This window comes from Pogoniulus pusillus, chromosome 3 (assembly GCF_015220805.1).
Source record: "Pogoniulus pusillus isolate bPogPus1 chromosome 3, bPogPus1.pri, whole genome shotgun sequence".
Classification (NCBI taxonomy): Eukaryota; Metazoa; Chordata; class Aves; order Piciformes; family Lybiidae; genus Pogoniulus; species Pogoniulus pusillus.
In genome coordinates, this window is record NC_087266.1 from 19,416,386 (window position 1) to 19,433,906 (window position 17,521).

Here is a 17,521-nt window from a genome sequence, read left to right on the forward strand (position 1 = left end):
GGTCACTTGCAACCCTTGTCATTCTATGATTCTGTGAGCTCTGGGACCTCCCCCATCATTTGTCCAAAGTCTTTCTTGTGCTAGGAGGCCCTGCCTCAGTCTGACTGATGACTAAAGGAGATTAATTGTGAACAGGGTACAGGTCCCTGGGATCAGGATAGCCCATCTCATTCCTTTAGCTACCCTCTCCTAATGCTTTTCAGTTGTATTTACCATCTAATAGTGTGTTTCATTGAAGCAAATTTCAGGTAAAATACATTTTTTGTCAAGCATCTCCCCCACAACATCACTCTCCAGAGTGCTTTCCCCCCCCAAAGAAAGTCATTCCCCCATGGCAGGGCCCCATGATGGCAGCAACCACCACACCAACACAGGAACTACAGTAGTGTGCATATTATTTCCTGTCCATTTACTCCCACTGACTTCCAGAAATTAATCTACTTCTTTCTTAATCTACTGGTTTCTAAAGACTTATTAACATATCAGACTGGAATACAGAAGTTAAGATTTTCCTCATTAAAATATTTTATTCACCATCAAATAATAAAGGTGGAGGCAAATATTTGATGACATAATCAAGTTTTAAGATACCTCAGAGTAAACAGAAGCAAGGTAAGCTAATTAGTTATGATGATGTTATATGCTCATAGAAAACAGGTCTAATCCTGAAAGTATTTTGAACATGCTGTGGCCTTGTCTGAAATACAAACACATATATAAAATGAGGAACATAACCCCCCCCCAATTAATTTACTATTGCTTTAGAAGGCATCAAGAGTGAGGACTGACCTCCTCAACTTCAGATGTCTAAATGCAGGTTTAGAGCCAGTCACTGTGGCAATAAAAAGCAATAGAAGAAGCTGACACTTTCAGGTCTATATTGGGATAAAATAAAATTGAGCTTACTTTTTTTCCTCCTTCTCTGCTGATTATAAAGGTGCATAGGACAACCTCTGAATCATGCATTCTATCTCGTTTTTCACATCCAGAAACGTGTTCTTGGACCACAGCTTGTGCCAAGGGATACAATTCACCTTAGGTCTCTTTTACTGCGATAGAAGCAGAAAGGCATGGTACTGGTATGTTCACACAGACATTTCTGCTGTTCAGATCCAAGTGGTAACTAAGTTTCAGCAACCCATTTCTGTGCTGCACCATCTGTAAAAGTCAAGAGCATTAGCAAAATGACAGCTTAAAACTTCTGCATCTCTGCTGTGACTGAAGTTACATGAGCAGTTAGCACAAATTCAGAAATGCTCAACCTGGGCAGCGTGGGTGTAAAGCACTGTTTCAAGTCATTCTGTTTAACAGTAAGGCCCCAAGATTCCAGCTAAGATCAAAGCCCAACCATATTACAGGGTTCACACATTCATAATAACACCCTACCTGCAGTGGATGGGGCACACCACCACAGAAACTGAGGATATTACTACTTCCAGGTACATACTGCATCCTTGTATATGTAGGAAGATGTTGTGCTTCCTGTAGGAAGGGCGTCAGCAAAGTACAAATACTGTATCTAAGCCACTGCAGCTTGCCCTGTGTAGTGGAGCAAAACAGCAGAGAGTGAGGTCCCTCCAGCTACACCTGTTACACTCAGTACAGCTGAACCCTAAAAAAAACAATCTTTGCTTCAGGTAATGTGAAAAATAGACATGGAAACAGTGAGGTGAACTGGCTTCCTATGATCACTCAGTCATGGAGTGGCCTGGGAGAAATCCAGAGTGATTCACTACACCATACTGTCTCCCAAGCTAGCTGTTAAAGCAAACCTCTTTATTTCTCACATACAAGTCATAAAACAAGGGACATATTTATGCAGCAATGCCAACGGCAAGCATCGAATGTCTTACTTAAGCCTGGGGCAAAGCCATGGGGTATGAAGTGCATGGTCTTAAAGACCAAGTAGGTCTCTGGTATGTCTTACACTTCCAGAGGCAGGGAGTAAGTGGGGAATTCTGCACTATACTCATCATACGGGTACAGAAGTGCCAGAGGGAGGGAAAAGAGGAATAATTCTTTCCTCTACATTGTGGAACAGTTACAGATAAAAGTTGAAGTGACCCTTACATCTGTTGAGGTCTCAGCTCACTGGCCAGTGCATTTACTCCTTGCTCAACACAACCTTCTCCTATCTACCGTCAGTGCTTTACAACTTAACCTCGCTGCCACAGTGATTGGTGGGTGAGAGCTTATTTTCTCCAGCAACAAACAGCTGATGTTTGCCTATTTCAGATCCCTGCATAAGCAAATATTGTTCAAGCACTGGATTCCTAAGCAAGCTGAAAAACGCATTAAAACATGATTGTGTTCCAGCATTGCACAATATTCATCTTGCTAATGCTGCTTGCTGCATACATATCTAATGCATGTATATAGTCATTTGATAAATCTTAACTTTTTAATAACTGTTTCCAGTTAATTCATTAATTACATCATGACAAATTTGGACCAAATGTTTCATTAGTCTCTACTACTATGCATATCATTGGTAGCACATTCAGTCTCCTCTTCTGCATGACCAAGTTTTCACTTTTTTGATGTGTAAACTGCTCTTCATTTGGTGTCTCTTGTTAGACAAGGTCAGATTTCATTTCCTTTTTCAGTTTGGCAAGACCAGTGAGATAGTCATCTCTTTGTTTTCTCCTGGCATCCAGGGCTTTTGGAACAGCTGGAATTTTTTCAGACATCGCCTGGAACAGAAAATTTAAGGTGATTAAATCTCATGTTCTGAGTAAAACCTTACTCACTAGCATTGTTGTCCTGCTTTCCGTTTTGTCAGACCAAGTAACCATCCACACAAACTAATTTATTCCATCACAAGCAATAGGTCACTAATGCTTTACTTACATACATGACTGGAAATGAGCTAACCTGTATGAGAAGAAAGTGCTTGGAGAAAGTTGCCTGAATGCAGCAATGTAGATGTCTAGAGAAACATCAAAGCATCAGCCTCTATTTTTGGTTTGCCTGTGAGTCTCTTAGATAATAATCTTTCATTAAGTAGGAAGGTGGCAACCTGGGCATTTATGTGGCTTAAAGTGTGCTCTAAACCAAACTCCTCTCTGTGTGTATTTAAAACTATGATCTCTGTTCTGGCTCCTAATAAAGGTAATGAGGGATGCCATGATTTATTAAAAATATTGTCTTAGGAGTGCCAGTTATAATCAAAACGACAGGGCAAGACACAGAACAAACCCAGAATTATGATTTCTGGCTTTTATTGGGACAATATTTGGAGGAGAGAATGTACAGTAGAATCATAGAATCATAGAATCAGCCAGGTTGGAAGAGACCTCCAAGATCATCCAATCCAACCTATCACCCAGCCCTATCCAGTCAACTAGACCATGGCACTAAGTGCCTCATCCAGGCTTTTCTTGAAGATCCCCAGGGACGGTGCTTCCACCACCTCCCTGGGCAGTCCATTCCAATGGGAAATCACTCTCTCTGTGAAGAACTTCTTCCTAATATCCAGCCTATACCTATCCTGGCACAACTTGAGACTGTGTACTATTTGAGAACACAAAGGTAGAAGCCTACACAATTTAGTGTGGAAAAAGGATATTTAAAACAAAAAGGGGGGAAATTAATAATTATGAATCCACAAAATTGTCTTAGAAGTGCCAGGTAAAAGTATCACTGAAAGGAGAGCAAGAGCTCTGGCCAGATAGTACACTGTAATGGATGTCTTTCCAACAAAAAAAGAAGCTGATTTGAGAGTGCAGGTAGAGATCACAAAATCATCTTTGCCAAAATAGGACCTGAGGTCTTAGGTTTAAAAGGCAAGTGTTGAGAAACATGGCTAAAACCATGACCTGCTACCAATGACTGACAAGGGACAGTGAAGTAAGATAAGAAACGTTTAATGTTTTACTCTTGAGAGGATTCTTACAAGCTCATCTTAGGCACTGAAGATAATGAAGACTCAGAAATAGATGTTGAAGTGGAATCCAGCTTTCTACCAAGAAATTCAAACTGCTTCATATCAATAAAAAAATAATATGAATAGTTCCACAATTAATATTGATTATTATTATAAAGAGTCTGTGTTGCTTAAGCATAAAAGAACCTCTTTCCATTTTAATGCAGCTGATGTTGAAATTGCATTAACATAAATAGGAACAAAAATGCTATCATCCAGACAGACTGTCTCCATACTTGGCATTAATCTCTGACAGTTGATCAGGAACAATTCAAAACATGCATATGTTCTTCAGTGAAGCATTAAAAAGCTTCAGTTAACTCCTATGATCATAGAAAATAGTCCATATAGTGAGTATAAACAAATTGTGGGCTTAGAAATGTTAATAGGCAAACCAGGTCTCAGTCCAGCAGAGCACTCAAATAGATCTTCAAACATTCAAAGAACCTTACTGGACTGTTCACATCTTTAGCTTGAACCTGGTATTTGCACACATTACAGACTAGAGCTCTAGTTTGTAAAGCATACAAAACCAAGAAAAAGAACACCCAGGAAAAAAAAACAACACTACAGGATGAAGGTGGAAGCAACAGGAATGCAAGAACATGGAGTAGAAGGACGACATGGGGAGAAAAATCATGTAGGAAAGGACGTGTGGAGCTGTGCATATTATGCTGGAGAACATAGGACAGGGCCAGAAGGAGTAAGAAACAGTGTGGAGAAGTTAATGTCAATTAACCCATAGCTGTTCGCAGTTGATTCCTCTGACCTAGTAATAAATGTTACACTGCTGCCAAATCACTTTCCCTTGATGCATGTCAAAAATGCTATGAGAAGGGACATACATTACTTCTACACTTATCTTTTCACTTGGAGTACACATTCCCACAAGAAATACGACTACAGGTACCCTAAACAGTAAACTGAAATGGTACAAATGTCAAAGTAACAGCTAATGTTCTGTGTCCTGAATGTCACTGCATTTACTTGCTCCATATTTACCTGACTGATTTTCTGCTGAACTTCACCTGAAAATTCTGGAACTGGTCCAAAGGTGTTCAGAACAAGTTTCATACCTTCACGGTATCTGTCGCAATAATTTGAAATTCCTAAAAATAAGAGTGAGAAATTACATTTAAACAGAAATTCACACTGAAGTTCAGTAACTTAAGCACTGCCTTAAATCAAAGTTAAAAAAAAAACAAAACAAAACCAAAAAGTGTGCTCTTGTGCTTAAGACACCTAATGGTCATTAAAGAAAAACACCTTGGCAGGGAGGCTGGACTAGATGATCTCCAGGGGCCCCTTCCAACCCATACTGTTCTGTGATTTTGTGACTCTATCTAGCACATTTCCATTAAGGTTCATGGAAAAAATCATTTAGGACTTTGGCAATATCTTCATTGCCAAACAAATTAATGTTACACACCAAAAGGCAGCAATGTGTGAGGGGTGTAGCACACAACCATGGATATACTCATGCTTTGTTACCTGAGACCAGAAAGCTTCCCTGAGCAGGGTGTCCATGAGGAGACTGCTCTCACCTCTCCACTCTTCCTGTTTGGTATGTGGCACACCAGTTGAAGTATTCCTATCGCTACTTTTAGTTACTAGAGTGTATCAAGAGCAACATGGTTCACATGGAGGGTCAAAGGCATGGGGACCCAGGTAACCTCCAGTGAAGGAGAAAAAGATGGATCTTGCAGATTGACACTTGGCATTGCAACCAGGTTTAGCAACAAGGATTTGGCTTTTATGAACCACAAGATTCTCTCTGATGATTGAGCACTGATAAGGAGAGACAGAATCCACCAAAGTATCTTTGACAAAAACCTGGCTAGCATGGCAAGAAAAGCTTCAGACCAAGAATGTTGAAAAAGTGGGATTACAACCTGTATTCAAGTGAGGAAGGGGCATATGGGTGTGGAAAGAAAGGAGTGCAAGGTAAGAAGAAAAACCTTGAGGAAGTTAAAAAAAAGCAGGACTCCACCTCTAGCTACATGCACAAATGCATGTAGCCTAAGAGACAGGGGAAATGATCATGTGTGATCATACAACTGCGACACTACTGGAGAAACTGAGGTGTGGTGAGATGGTTCACACAACTCGAGTGCTGCAGGGGACAGACCCACACTTCAGACAAGTAGGAAAATCAAGGAGAGGGTGTGCTATCCCTGCAAATGAGCAGCTCAGGTACATGGATATATTTTATGGGATGGGTAACTGGCTGGGTGAGAGCCTGTAGGTCAGCATCAGTGCAAAGGCCAGTAAAGGACAGCATCCTCCAAAGGCAAAAACAGTTCATCCTGGTATTTAGGGAAGGCAAGGAAACATATCAAGAGATTGGCTTGTACGAGCTCCAGTGCAAAAAGGCAGCATACTGGAGGTGGAAGCAGAGACAAATGAGAAATTTAAAAACACTGCTTAGGCATGTAGGGATGCTGCCAGGAAAGCCAAATGTCAGTTCCAGTTGAGACTTGCAAGGGTGCCAAGGGCAGCAAGGACTTCAGTGTTACATTAGTAATAGAAGACTGAACAAGGAAAGTTTGGGCCTGTTGCTGAATGGGTGGGTGACTTAGTGACAGGAGAAACAGGTAAAGCAGAGTTACTACTTGCCTTTGGTTTTGCTTCATTCTTCATTGTCAAGGTCTCTTATACAGGCCTCTGTGCTTAGAAGTAAAGTTGAAGGAGGATAAGAGTTATCAGCAGTAGGTGACGAGCCAGTCAGTGACTGAAAGAACTCAACCCCACCTAAGCCTATGGGATGATAGAGCCTGTATCCAACAGTGTACCCTGGTAGCAAAAAGGGCCAACAGCACCCTGAGTTGTGTTAACAGCACAGACAGTAGATTGAAGGAGGTGATTACCTCCTCCTACTCAGCACTCATTAAACTACATCCAGAATATTGCACTAATTGATTCCTCAACACAAGAAAGACGTTGACTAGCTGAAGCAACTTCAGCAGAGGTCACCAAAATGCCCTGTGAGAGGCAGGGGAAAGCTGGCCTTGATCAGCCTGAAGCAAAGGTGGCTTGGGGGACCTACGAGCAGCTCCCTCCGTGGCTGCAGACATTGAACAGACAGAGGCTGGCTCTTTACAAATGTTACACGGCAGGTGGGCAAGAGAAAACAGGCACAATTTGAAACAAGAGGTTCAGACTGAATACTCAAGCACTGGCACAGGTTGTCCACAGAAGTTATGCAGTCTGTATCTGTGAGAGCTTTAAAGACTGGTTGAAACCCTGAGTAGCTTGGTCTGGCCTCAGAGCTGTCCCTCTGGTGAACATCTCATTGGACACTGGAATGGGCTGCCCGGGGAGGTGGTGGAGTCACCGTCCCTGGGGCACTTCAAGGCAAGGTTGGACATGGCACTTGGTGCCATGGTCTAGCCTTGAGCTCTGTGGTAAAGGGTTGGACTTGATGATCTGTGAGGTCTCTTCCAACCCTGATGATACTATGATATGATATGATACTATGATCTTAAAGAGCATGTGGTCAGAAAACTGGTAATAGAGTAACACAGCAGTCAAACAGACCTTGGCTGAACCAGGGGAAGTCTAGCTTCCTTCAGCTCCAGCAGGAATGTCAGAAAAAAACACTGCTGAGGTACTAAAGAGAAACTGGAATGATCAGTGCACCAAAACCAGAAACTGGACATTTAGCTGGACACATACGGCAAGTAGACTACAGTGCTATTAACTACCACACAAGGAAGAAAGGATAAGGCAGCCTTTCCCACTGTACATCAAAGAATAAGTCATGAGCTGCACCACAACAATAAATAAGCAATGCCTGTCTGGCAGTAAGCAAGACAATGTGACTAAGACTGTGATCATCCTGGATATCCACTACAACCTTGTGGAGATTCCCTTTTCTGAGCACCATAGAGACTGAAGAAATTGCATCCCAACTCTCTCTTTTATTAGCTAATTATCAAAGCAAAGAGGAGAAAATTGAAGACAACAAAGGCAAGCAGTTATGGTCACTAACTGCTTCACAAAGAGTCAGGAGATTGTATAGACTGAGAAGCATGAACTGAAGTGCTCATGGTCACATCCAGCCACACAATGCAGGAAATGTAAGAGAGGTGGCCTGACTACCACACAAAAGAATGCAACTTAGGTCAAGAGTCATTAAGCAGTCTCTTTCCTGAACAGCCTGTAGACAGTTCCCTGTAATGAAATACTGCATAATATCAGTGCTATAGAAGTCACACCTGTCTAAAACTAAGTGGTTGAAGTAGATGCCTGAAATCACTGAAGTACAGGGCTTCCAAAAGGCCTCTGAGGTCAATAAAAGTACAGAGAACACTCATCTTTCTGGAACAGACAGAATACATTTCAAAGGACAGATGCTCAAGGAAGTATCACACACCCTTTAAGAAATTAGCACTCTGAAGTCAGGTTGACCATCAGATAAAAAACTTAGAGGACAGAAGGGAAGAACATGTACACTGCATGAGAACAACATGGATAGATTTAAGAGTGTTCAACTGTCATAAAAACATGGACTAAAACCATCCTTCAGTATCAGAATGAAGAAGGCTCTGAGAAAAACAGCAGCCTTGTTAAGCAGCTCCAACCTACATTTGATGCCAAGAGTGTGCCAATAAGCATTTAGTCAGCCTGTTTCCTTGTGTTATCTACTCATGGAGTGTATGTGTTCTTATGACCTATTCTGGCATGTTTTGGCCCTGGCCCTCAACAAAAAAAAGACTTGGCCATATAGGTACACTGATGCTCTAAATAGATGGAAATTTTGTAGTTTACTCAATTTTCTTGATTGACATACATCCAGAAAGCTCCAAATTGCCTAGCAGGCTCCAAGATATCACTGGCAGGAAATAAAGATGCAGGAAGAGAAGCATTACTGTGGGATGTGGAATTACCTGTGATACAATTCTATCTCTTCACTGAGGGAATAAGCAGAGATCATCCTCCCTCACAAGCACTCTGTAAAGGACCAATGGTTATCAGGGTTTACTGACCACACCCTGCCATTACCCAAAGTGCATGCCTGTTACATCTTAACAGCTGGGTTCACAGACAATAGCACCTGAAGCCAACCCAGATCAACCTATAGGGGATGTGCTATCCACATAAGCAATCTTGGGAACCCAAGTCAGTTCGGGACGAGACACATGCACCAACCACAAGACAATTATATTTACATTTTGCCTTGCTCATCTGAGCTTTTTTTCTCTTGATAGTGAGGAATCAAAGTAAAAGGTTTTCCCCCACATCCTGCAACATCATAGAATGTTCCCTAGTGTAGAAGTAGAAATGACAGAATGTTCCCTAGTATAGAAGTAGAAATGACTGAGGCTGAAGTGTGCAGAATAATGTGGACTTGGCTGCACCTGGATAAGTCACAACTGCTGTCAGCAGCTGTTGCCACGTGGACAATCACTAAATAAAAAATGGCAATCCAGCCAAATGTGGCATTTCAAGCAATTCCACATGAGCAATTGAGTGTAGAAGGAATGGTAAACAGAAGTGTTAGTAACAGGCATTCTGGTGCTTATCCATCTGACACAGGGCAATGACACCTAGACCGATGCCAAATAGTATGAGTTTGATACTTTCCCAAAAGTCAATACAGACCTCTCCACCTACAGGTAAGCTTGGGTAATAGTACCACAGATCTGAGCAGTTTTGATTCTGGTACAGTCAGAAGAAGGTAGAAGAGAAGACTGTGTGCCAGGAACGAGCCTTAATCTAAAGGGATAGCAACAGTATCTTGGGAAAGCTGGATGTCTGGGCATGACTGATCCATTTACTTGGTGAATGCAAACTTCTGAGCTGGAGATGACGTTTGAAACTCATTCAGCCAGCCAGTCCTGCATATTGAGGTCCTACTGGCTACATCTCATCTACAGCTTGAATGAATCAGAACAATTTCCGGGTGGGTGTGGCTCACCAATGCAACAGAGATATGTCAAATGCAGGTTGGGTAATACAATTCACCCATTGCATGCAACAAATGAGCGAGAAGCCTTATGCAAAGTCAGCAAAATAAGGAAAAGGTAAAAACCCCAAGGTATGGGTCTTGAGAAGAGCAGCAGCATGAGTGTAGTCATCTCTATATTGTAGCTGAAACAGCAACATGTAAGCATTATCTTGCACGTCAAGCAGGAGGAGGACGTTGCAAAAACTTTTGAGTCTCAAGTGAAGGAAACACACCAAAAAACATAATGTACACATGGTCTCACTTAAAGGTGAAAAAGAAAAAAATGCAAAATAGCTAACTCAGGATAGCACCCTCAGTGTAAAAATGTCAGTGGAGAACAGTGCAATCTCTAAATTGGTTTAAGTAATAAAATCAAACCTACCCTGGTAGCTTCAAGAACACACCTGAGCAATGAGGAATATGACTGGAAATATCACTTTGCTTTTCAACTGCAAACTCAAAACTAGTAAATATTTGACTCCAGGCCTTTAGATTTAGGAGTCCTCTGGTTCAAAGGTCAGGGCTGTTTGAAAGGTAGATGAAAAGACCACTTGGCTGGAGAATGGGGACATGACGACAGAAAACAAGTATGGTAGAATCCCTTTAACTTTAATCCTTGTTGACACTGGTGATGGACCAACTTAAGCTGGAAGAATTAGCATCTGTAAACAATATAAGACAGATGAGGCAGCACCTGAGAGCTGGAGAAGCAGGAAGATGGCAAATAAGGCTGTTAAAAACAATCACTATGTCTCCTTGCATGCAGCTGCTGTGCACATACTGTGCTCCACTATCTCCAACTGGAAATAAAGAATGACACAATATGCATCTGGGAGAGAGAAAGAGCAGAATCCATTTGCAGCACAGGAATGATGATAGCTTTGGTTTATGTGGGCTGGGGGCTCCCTGTCTAAACCTCTGTTTTCCTTGTATGCTCACCTCATCAATGTTGGAAGGAAAGTGCTGTAGGAGAAAGCAAATGTTGCAGCAGAACCATGAACACAGATGAGAAAGGTAAAAGGTCCCCAAATCTTTGTTTTACTACATGTCTGCAATTACAGTGATGTTTTAAGGGAGTAACATATACAGGAATATGGATATGAAAAGTAGAATTCTCTCTCCCTTGAAAGTCCCAATCCCAATCAGTATTTCTGACTTGCACAGTATAGTTACAGGACCATGTTATGACAAACTAAATGAGGGTATTGATTCAAGGTTCCTCAGCTGCCCATACGTACCTAGGAAATGCAACAATCTTTATCCCACCAACAAGTGAAGAATAAGCTGCTGCTTGCTTAGCTTCAATAAGAATCCAAGCAGTTTCCAAAATGCCTGATGAACTGTGCTACAAGAGTTCACTCATATAACTACACTTGACATTTGCAGGCCTTACCTGAAAGATACCTGCAAGCACTGATGTGGTATTGACATGTGCATCACTGAAATGCTTCTAGTTGCAGTATTAAAATGAATAGGGCACTGATTAAGGAAAATGAACTCAGGACAGACATTCAACTCAGAAGCATGCATAAAACACTTCACTGTCCTGAGAATTATAGAATGTTAGGGGTTGGATGGGACCTCAGAACATAATGGAGTCCAACCACCTTGCCAGAGCATGATCACCTACAGTAAGTCACACAGGAACACATCTAGGCAGGTTTTGAATGTCTCCAGAGAAGGAGACTCCACAGCCTCTCTGGGCAGCCTGTTCTAGTGTTCTGTCACCCTTGCAGTAAATAGGTTTTTCCTTACGTTGAGGTGGAACCTTCTATGCTCCAACTAGCACCCATTGCCCCTTGTCCTATCATTGGACATCACTGAGAGGAGCCTGGTCCCATCCTCCATATACTTGTAAACATTGATGCGGCCAACCCCCTCAGCCTCCTCTTCTCCAAGCTAAAGAGACCCAGCTCTTTCAGCTTTTCCTCACAAGGGTGATGTTCCAGTCATTTAATCACAAGTGACGTTCATAAACATAAAGATGCTTGGAGTAGCAGGAAAAAAAGGAAGGAAAACATGCCAGTATCAAAAGTAGCATGTTCATGAATTATAGCAAGTAACCAACTTCAAGTATCACTGCTTCTTGTACACAAACTCTAATGCCTTTCTCTTCATGAGACAGACAACAGTCATGAAGGCTGACGGGTGCAAGCAAGCACACTTGGTAAACCAGTCTGGCAAGGGCAATTGCCACATAGGTACCAAGATCTTTATGACAGAAAACAGGAGACAGGATCAAGTGTTACTGGCAAGGACAGGGAACACACCAAAGATTGAGTGTGCCTCACAATCCTGAGTATTAACTTCATGACCTTGAACCTGATGAGCAGCATAATAAGATACAGTAATGACTCAAGAGAGTATGTGAGATGGTCAAGCCACTGATGTAACAGCATCAACAATGTGAAAAGATTGGGTGGGGTCCTTTTTAGCAGGCAAAAATCTAAGAAGAGGCTGCATTTAGTAAGACTGAAGAGGAGTACGGATGAGAAAAGTTGCCATATTTCAGGAACATCATGGAGGAATCTGTCATGGTTAGGTTATGTTCAGGGGAAAAAAAAATATTCCCAACCTTTTTGTTTTGCTGATAGAGATTTCTAGACATACAGCTCCAAGGAAAACTTTCTAAACATCATCCCATCTTCACCAAAGGTGCGTCTGAAGACAGATGCATGCATTTAAGTTAGGGTCTGAATTTACAGAACACTTGTTACTCTACGTTGATTCTCATATGTGATTGCACTTAGGCTGTAGTTGCATGAATACTTTCAACTACCCTAAGAGTGGTAGTACCAAAGAAAGTTTTATTCTCATTGTCCCTGGTTACCATCTCAACAGCAATACACTAATGTTTGTGCAGGACTGATGAATTAAACAGAGTTAACACAAAACACTTTTGTTAGACCAGTTTCAAATGAATTCCTCAGTCTGAGCCACTTGGTGACTGTAGACATTCTTTCATTAGCACAAGGGAGAAGGATGCACCAAGATGTGTTCTTTTGGACAACCTGAACAATAAAGCATTAAAGATTCCTGTGCAAAGTCATGTGCTCCTCTCAGAAGGTGGAGGGAAACACTTTACATGCGAGTCCACAGAAGGAAACCGGTGCATAGCAGCCTGGATGCAGAAAAATTCACCCTTTGCTTACTACACACATTTTCAGCAAGAGAAATCCTGTGGGCAGGTGTAGGTAACAAGCAATTGTACAAGGACTATTAACTGCTTTCTTCAGCCTACTAGGAAGCAGATTGAATTCACTGATTTATTGTGGCTGGATTATCCTCAGTAAATTCATAGATAGCAAAGTACCTATACAGGAGGGACACTGTGCCTGCGAACATAACCCACAACAAGTAAACTGGTAAAATGACTCCAGGTAAGTCTATTGATATTCCTTGTAAAAGACTGAGCAGCCTTCATTGTGATGCTGCCATGGGAAATCAGAAGATGACAGACTCAAAAGATGGAGCTTACTGAAACCACAACCAACATTATTTACTGAAACCACCAACCAATGTTGTAATATTATACAATTTGGATGTGCCCCCAGCCCCAAGGTTTCCATCCTGTCCACTGCAATTTAGTTCTCAAATTGTTGTTGCTGCTTCTGCTCCACTTAGTGACTTGGTGCTGTCATTTTATTTCATGGTCAAGGCTGTTGGCTCACTGCCATATATTCAAAATCTTTAGTATTTATGCATGAATTAACAGGTTATCTAAAGCAGTCTGGATAGGAGTTTTTGATAGGACCATTTATGAATATGGAGAAAAGGATCTAAGAACTAAAATGGAGGAAGCCTGCTATTAGCACATGGGAAGTTCATGGGAGGATCTTGATGTATGCATCCCAGAGGGGAAAAACAACACTGTTCTTGAAGGGAAATGGCTATGATAATGCTCTGTTCAAAACCAAACCAAAAAAATATTGCATCATACTTGTTTTTTTTAAATCCACATTCCACCAATAGTACTATTTCACTCTCACATGCTTCTCCACTTTTTAGCAAGGAGTTTAAGATTACAGGTAATTAATATCTTAGGGCTGTAAAGAAAGGCAGCTGCTGTGAAGCCAGCAGTGTGCTCAGATGGCCAAGAAGGCCAGTGGCATCCTGGCTTGTATTAAAAATGCTGTGTCCAGCAGGAGTAGGGAGGTGATTGTCCCTTTGTACTCGGCTTTGGTGAGGCCACACCTCCAGTATTGTGTTCAGCTTTGAGCACTGCAATACAAGAGAGATGTGGCAGAGCAGGTCCAGAGGGGGACAATGAAGCTGGTGAAAGGCCTGGAAATAAATCTTAAAGAAGAGTGAGTGACTGAGGGAGCTGGGGCTGTTTAGTTTGAAAAAGAGGAGGCTGAGAGGAGACCTTGTTACTGCCTACAACTACCTGAAGGGACATTGTGGAGAGGCTGGTGCTGGGCTCTTCCCACAGGTAATTGGAGACAGAACAAGGGGCAATGCCCTCAAGCTGAGACTGGGTAGGTTTAGATTAGAAATTAGGAAAAAGATTTTCACAGAGTGGTCAGGCATTGGAATGGGCTGCCCAGGAAGGTGGTTGAGCCACCGACCCTGGATGTGTTTAAAGGTTGTTTGGATGTGGAGCTTAGGGATATGGTTTAAGGTGAATCCTGCAGAATAGGGTTATAGGTTGGACTTGATGTTTCTATGATTCCGTGAATCCTGTGATTCTGTGACAGGCTAATAAACAGTACAGAGGCAATTTCTTACCTCTCCTTCCATTTCCCTCCACTGACAAAAGGCAGGCAGTATTAGTACAATATATCAGAACAGGTTGTGCTAAGCGACAAAGAGGAGGTCCATACTATTCCATATTATGAGAAGCAACACTGGGCAACCAAAGTGAAGCTGGCACTGGTAGGGAACTATGACCATAAGCTATCATGTGTCCTGACATCAGCGATTTTGATTTAAACTCTGCTGAAAGCAGCCTGAGTCAGCCTGCCAGCACACAAACAGGAGCAGCTCTATACTCAGAGGTAACGCACCTGGCAACACTGCGAGTGAAGCAATACTCCTCCTGATCCAAGACACTGAACAAACCAATAACGTGCTCTTGTGCAAGTGGTTCAGTCCAAAAGTGTACTAAATATGCTATTATTGTTAATTAAGAGTATTATATAAATGTTGAAATAACTACAGGTTTATCTTGGACTTGTATTTCACAAGCCCACCATAAGACTTCCACTTCGTCACTCTTGGATTGTATTTCGTAAGTTTTCTTCCTCTGATCTGAAATACTAAATTTCCTAACAGAAAGTAGCATTAGATGTAGAAAACTGGAAAACCTCTGACATGAATAAGCAACATTAGTTTGAGACAAGAAATTTCAGAAATTTTTATTACCAATGACTACCTCCTGGTAAGAAGAAGGAGTCTAAGCTGGATCATGACAGAACATGGAATGGGCTGCCCGGGGAGGTGGTGGAGTCGCTGTCCCTGGGGCACTTCAAGGCAAGGTTGGATGTGGCACTTGGTGCCATGGTCTAGCCTTGAGCTCTGTGGTAAAGGGTTGGACTTGATGATCTGTGAGGTCTCTTCCAACCCTGATGATACTATGATACTGTGATATACTGTGATAACATCAAATGCTAGAGGGCACTGCAGGAGGAGCATCAAAACCAACCCAGATGATTTTGTGAATCCATTCATCTCAATTACATATAATTTTAGAATTAAAAGTAAAAAAAAAAAAAATTAAAAAGGATTCACAAATGAGATTTCATCTCAAAAAAATGATAAAAGGGTTTTGGGTATTTTTTTTTTTTTATTAGTAAACATTCCATTTTGGGCTTATGTTTTAGAGGTAGTTCAGCAAGTTACTCTGACAGAAGACCCTGTGCATGAATGGAGCAGGGGTCTTCTGTCAGAGACTCTGTCCCTGCAGAGGATGTTCTGGTAGTTCAGTGGAGCAGTGGCAGCAGGCCTGGACAGACTCCGGATAGGTTGATGTGCTTAATGCTGATACTACATCAATCTGTCTTATGCAAAGACTGCAGATGATTTATATTGAACAAGTCTAAAATCACTAGAGGACTGGAAACTGACAGATATTAATGGATCAGAAGAAGGAACTTTTAAGAAGGTGCCTCTGAATAGAAGATGGATGTTGTTTGCCTAACAATGCACAAAAGCAAATACCTTGTGACATTTAATTCACTGATGATATCCAGCCAAACTGACATGCTGAAAGGCTCTGGTGGAGAATCTACAATCCTACATTCATATCACAAGTGCTTAGTCTGCCTTAAGAGCCATAAGTTTCTGCCAAGCACCTAACCAACAAGTGGACATAAAATAACACATCTAATTATCCACTCTATTTTACAATCTTGGTTTCACTTTTATTATGCTATTACTAAGGCATTGCAGCAGTGCCCAAAAGATCCAGTAATGGAGACAGGGCCTATTGTGTGAGGGATTATACAAAACCAGGGGGAAAAAAAAAAGACACAGCCTGCAATAATAGAGCAAAAAAAATATTTAGTTAATCTTAACCTCTTGAAGTTTTCATGTTTTATTAATCTCAAACCTTTTAAATGTTGAGCCACGATTTTTACTTCATTTTATGCATTTCACTTCCTACTTAGCTGGGATTCATGTATACCATTCAAAACATCTAACAATCTCTCTTGGTTATTTGAACTGTTACTTGACTGCTTTCTTTAGTCAACTTTGTTAGTATTCTGTGGATAGAACCAGTTTTACTCCACCAGATTAAAGCAAGAGAGTTCCTATGAATTTGAGAGGGAAGAAAAACCAAAACCAAAATCACAACACATTCATCTACAGAAAGTGCCTTCTTGTTGACACTGAATGATCAAAAAGGAGCTTTTGCAATGTTATTTTTTCCTGACATTCGGACAATTCTGGAGTGTATTACAAGGAGTGTGTCCAGCAGACTGAGGGAAGTTCTCATCCCCATCTACTCTGCCCTGGTAAGACCTCACCTGGAATATTGCATTCAGTTTTGGGTGCCCCAGCTCAAGAGGGACAGGGATCTATTTGAAAGTGTCCAACAGAGGACTATGGAGATGATTAAGGGGCTGAGGCACTGCCCTATGAGGAGGGACTGAGGGACCTGGGGCTTTTTGATCAGGTGAAGAGAAGCCTTAGAGGGGATCTAATCAAAGTTTATAATATGAGGGCTGGGGGTCGAGAGGGAGGGGACAAACTCTTCTCAGTTGTGCTCTGTGACAAAACAAGAGGTAATTGGTATAAACTACAGCACAGAAAGTTCCACCTCAACATGAAGGAGAACTTTTTGACTGTAAGGGTCACAGAGCACAGAACTCCCCAAAGAGGTTGTGGAGTCTCCTTCTCTCGAGACTTTCAAGACCCATATGGATGTGTTCCTGTGCAACCAGAGCTAGATTCTATGGTTCTCCTCAGGCATGGGAGTTTGACTCGATCTATGGAGATCCCTTCCAACTCCTAAGATCCTGTAACATCCTATGATCCTGAACTATGGGTACAGCAATGTTTGCAAAGCCCTGGGACATATCTTGTTAAAAAATGGAGTACATAGATAGTGCTTCAATGATCATAGAATCATAGAATCAACCAGGTTGGAAGAGACCTCCAAGATCATCCAGTCCAACCTAGCACCCAGCCCTATTCAATCAACT

At 41.7% G+C, this 17,521-nt stretch overlaps 1 protein-coding gene across 3 annotated transcripts in view; it reads right to left on the minus strand.

Moving 5' to 3' along the window:
* Positions 1-501: 501 nt before the first annotated feature.
* The window catches only part of CRYL1 (crystallin lambda 1), a 60,040-nt gene continuing 43,020 nt past the window's right edge, over positions 502-17,521 (minus strand). Inside the window, exons 7-8 of one of the 3 annotated variants that reach the window (XM_064171588.1) lie at positions 4,928-5,034; positions 502-2,693 (exon numbers count right to left, since the gene is read on the minus strand). In XM_064171588.1, the coding sequence (XP_064027658.1) occupies positions 2,574-2,693; positions 4,928-5,034 (227 nt within the window). In that variant the 3' untranslated portion in view covers positions 502-2,573. Of the gene's footprint in view, positions 2,694-4,927; positions 5,035-16,215; positions 16,351-17,521 lie in introns of those variants that run through there. The other 2 variants (XM_064171609.1, XM_064171598.1) reach the window with 2 other exon arrangements.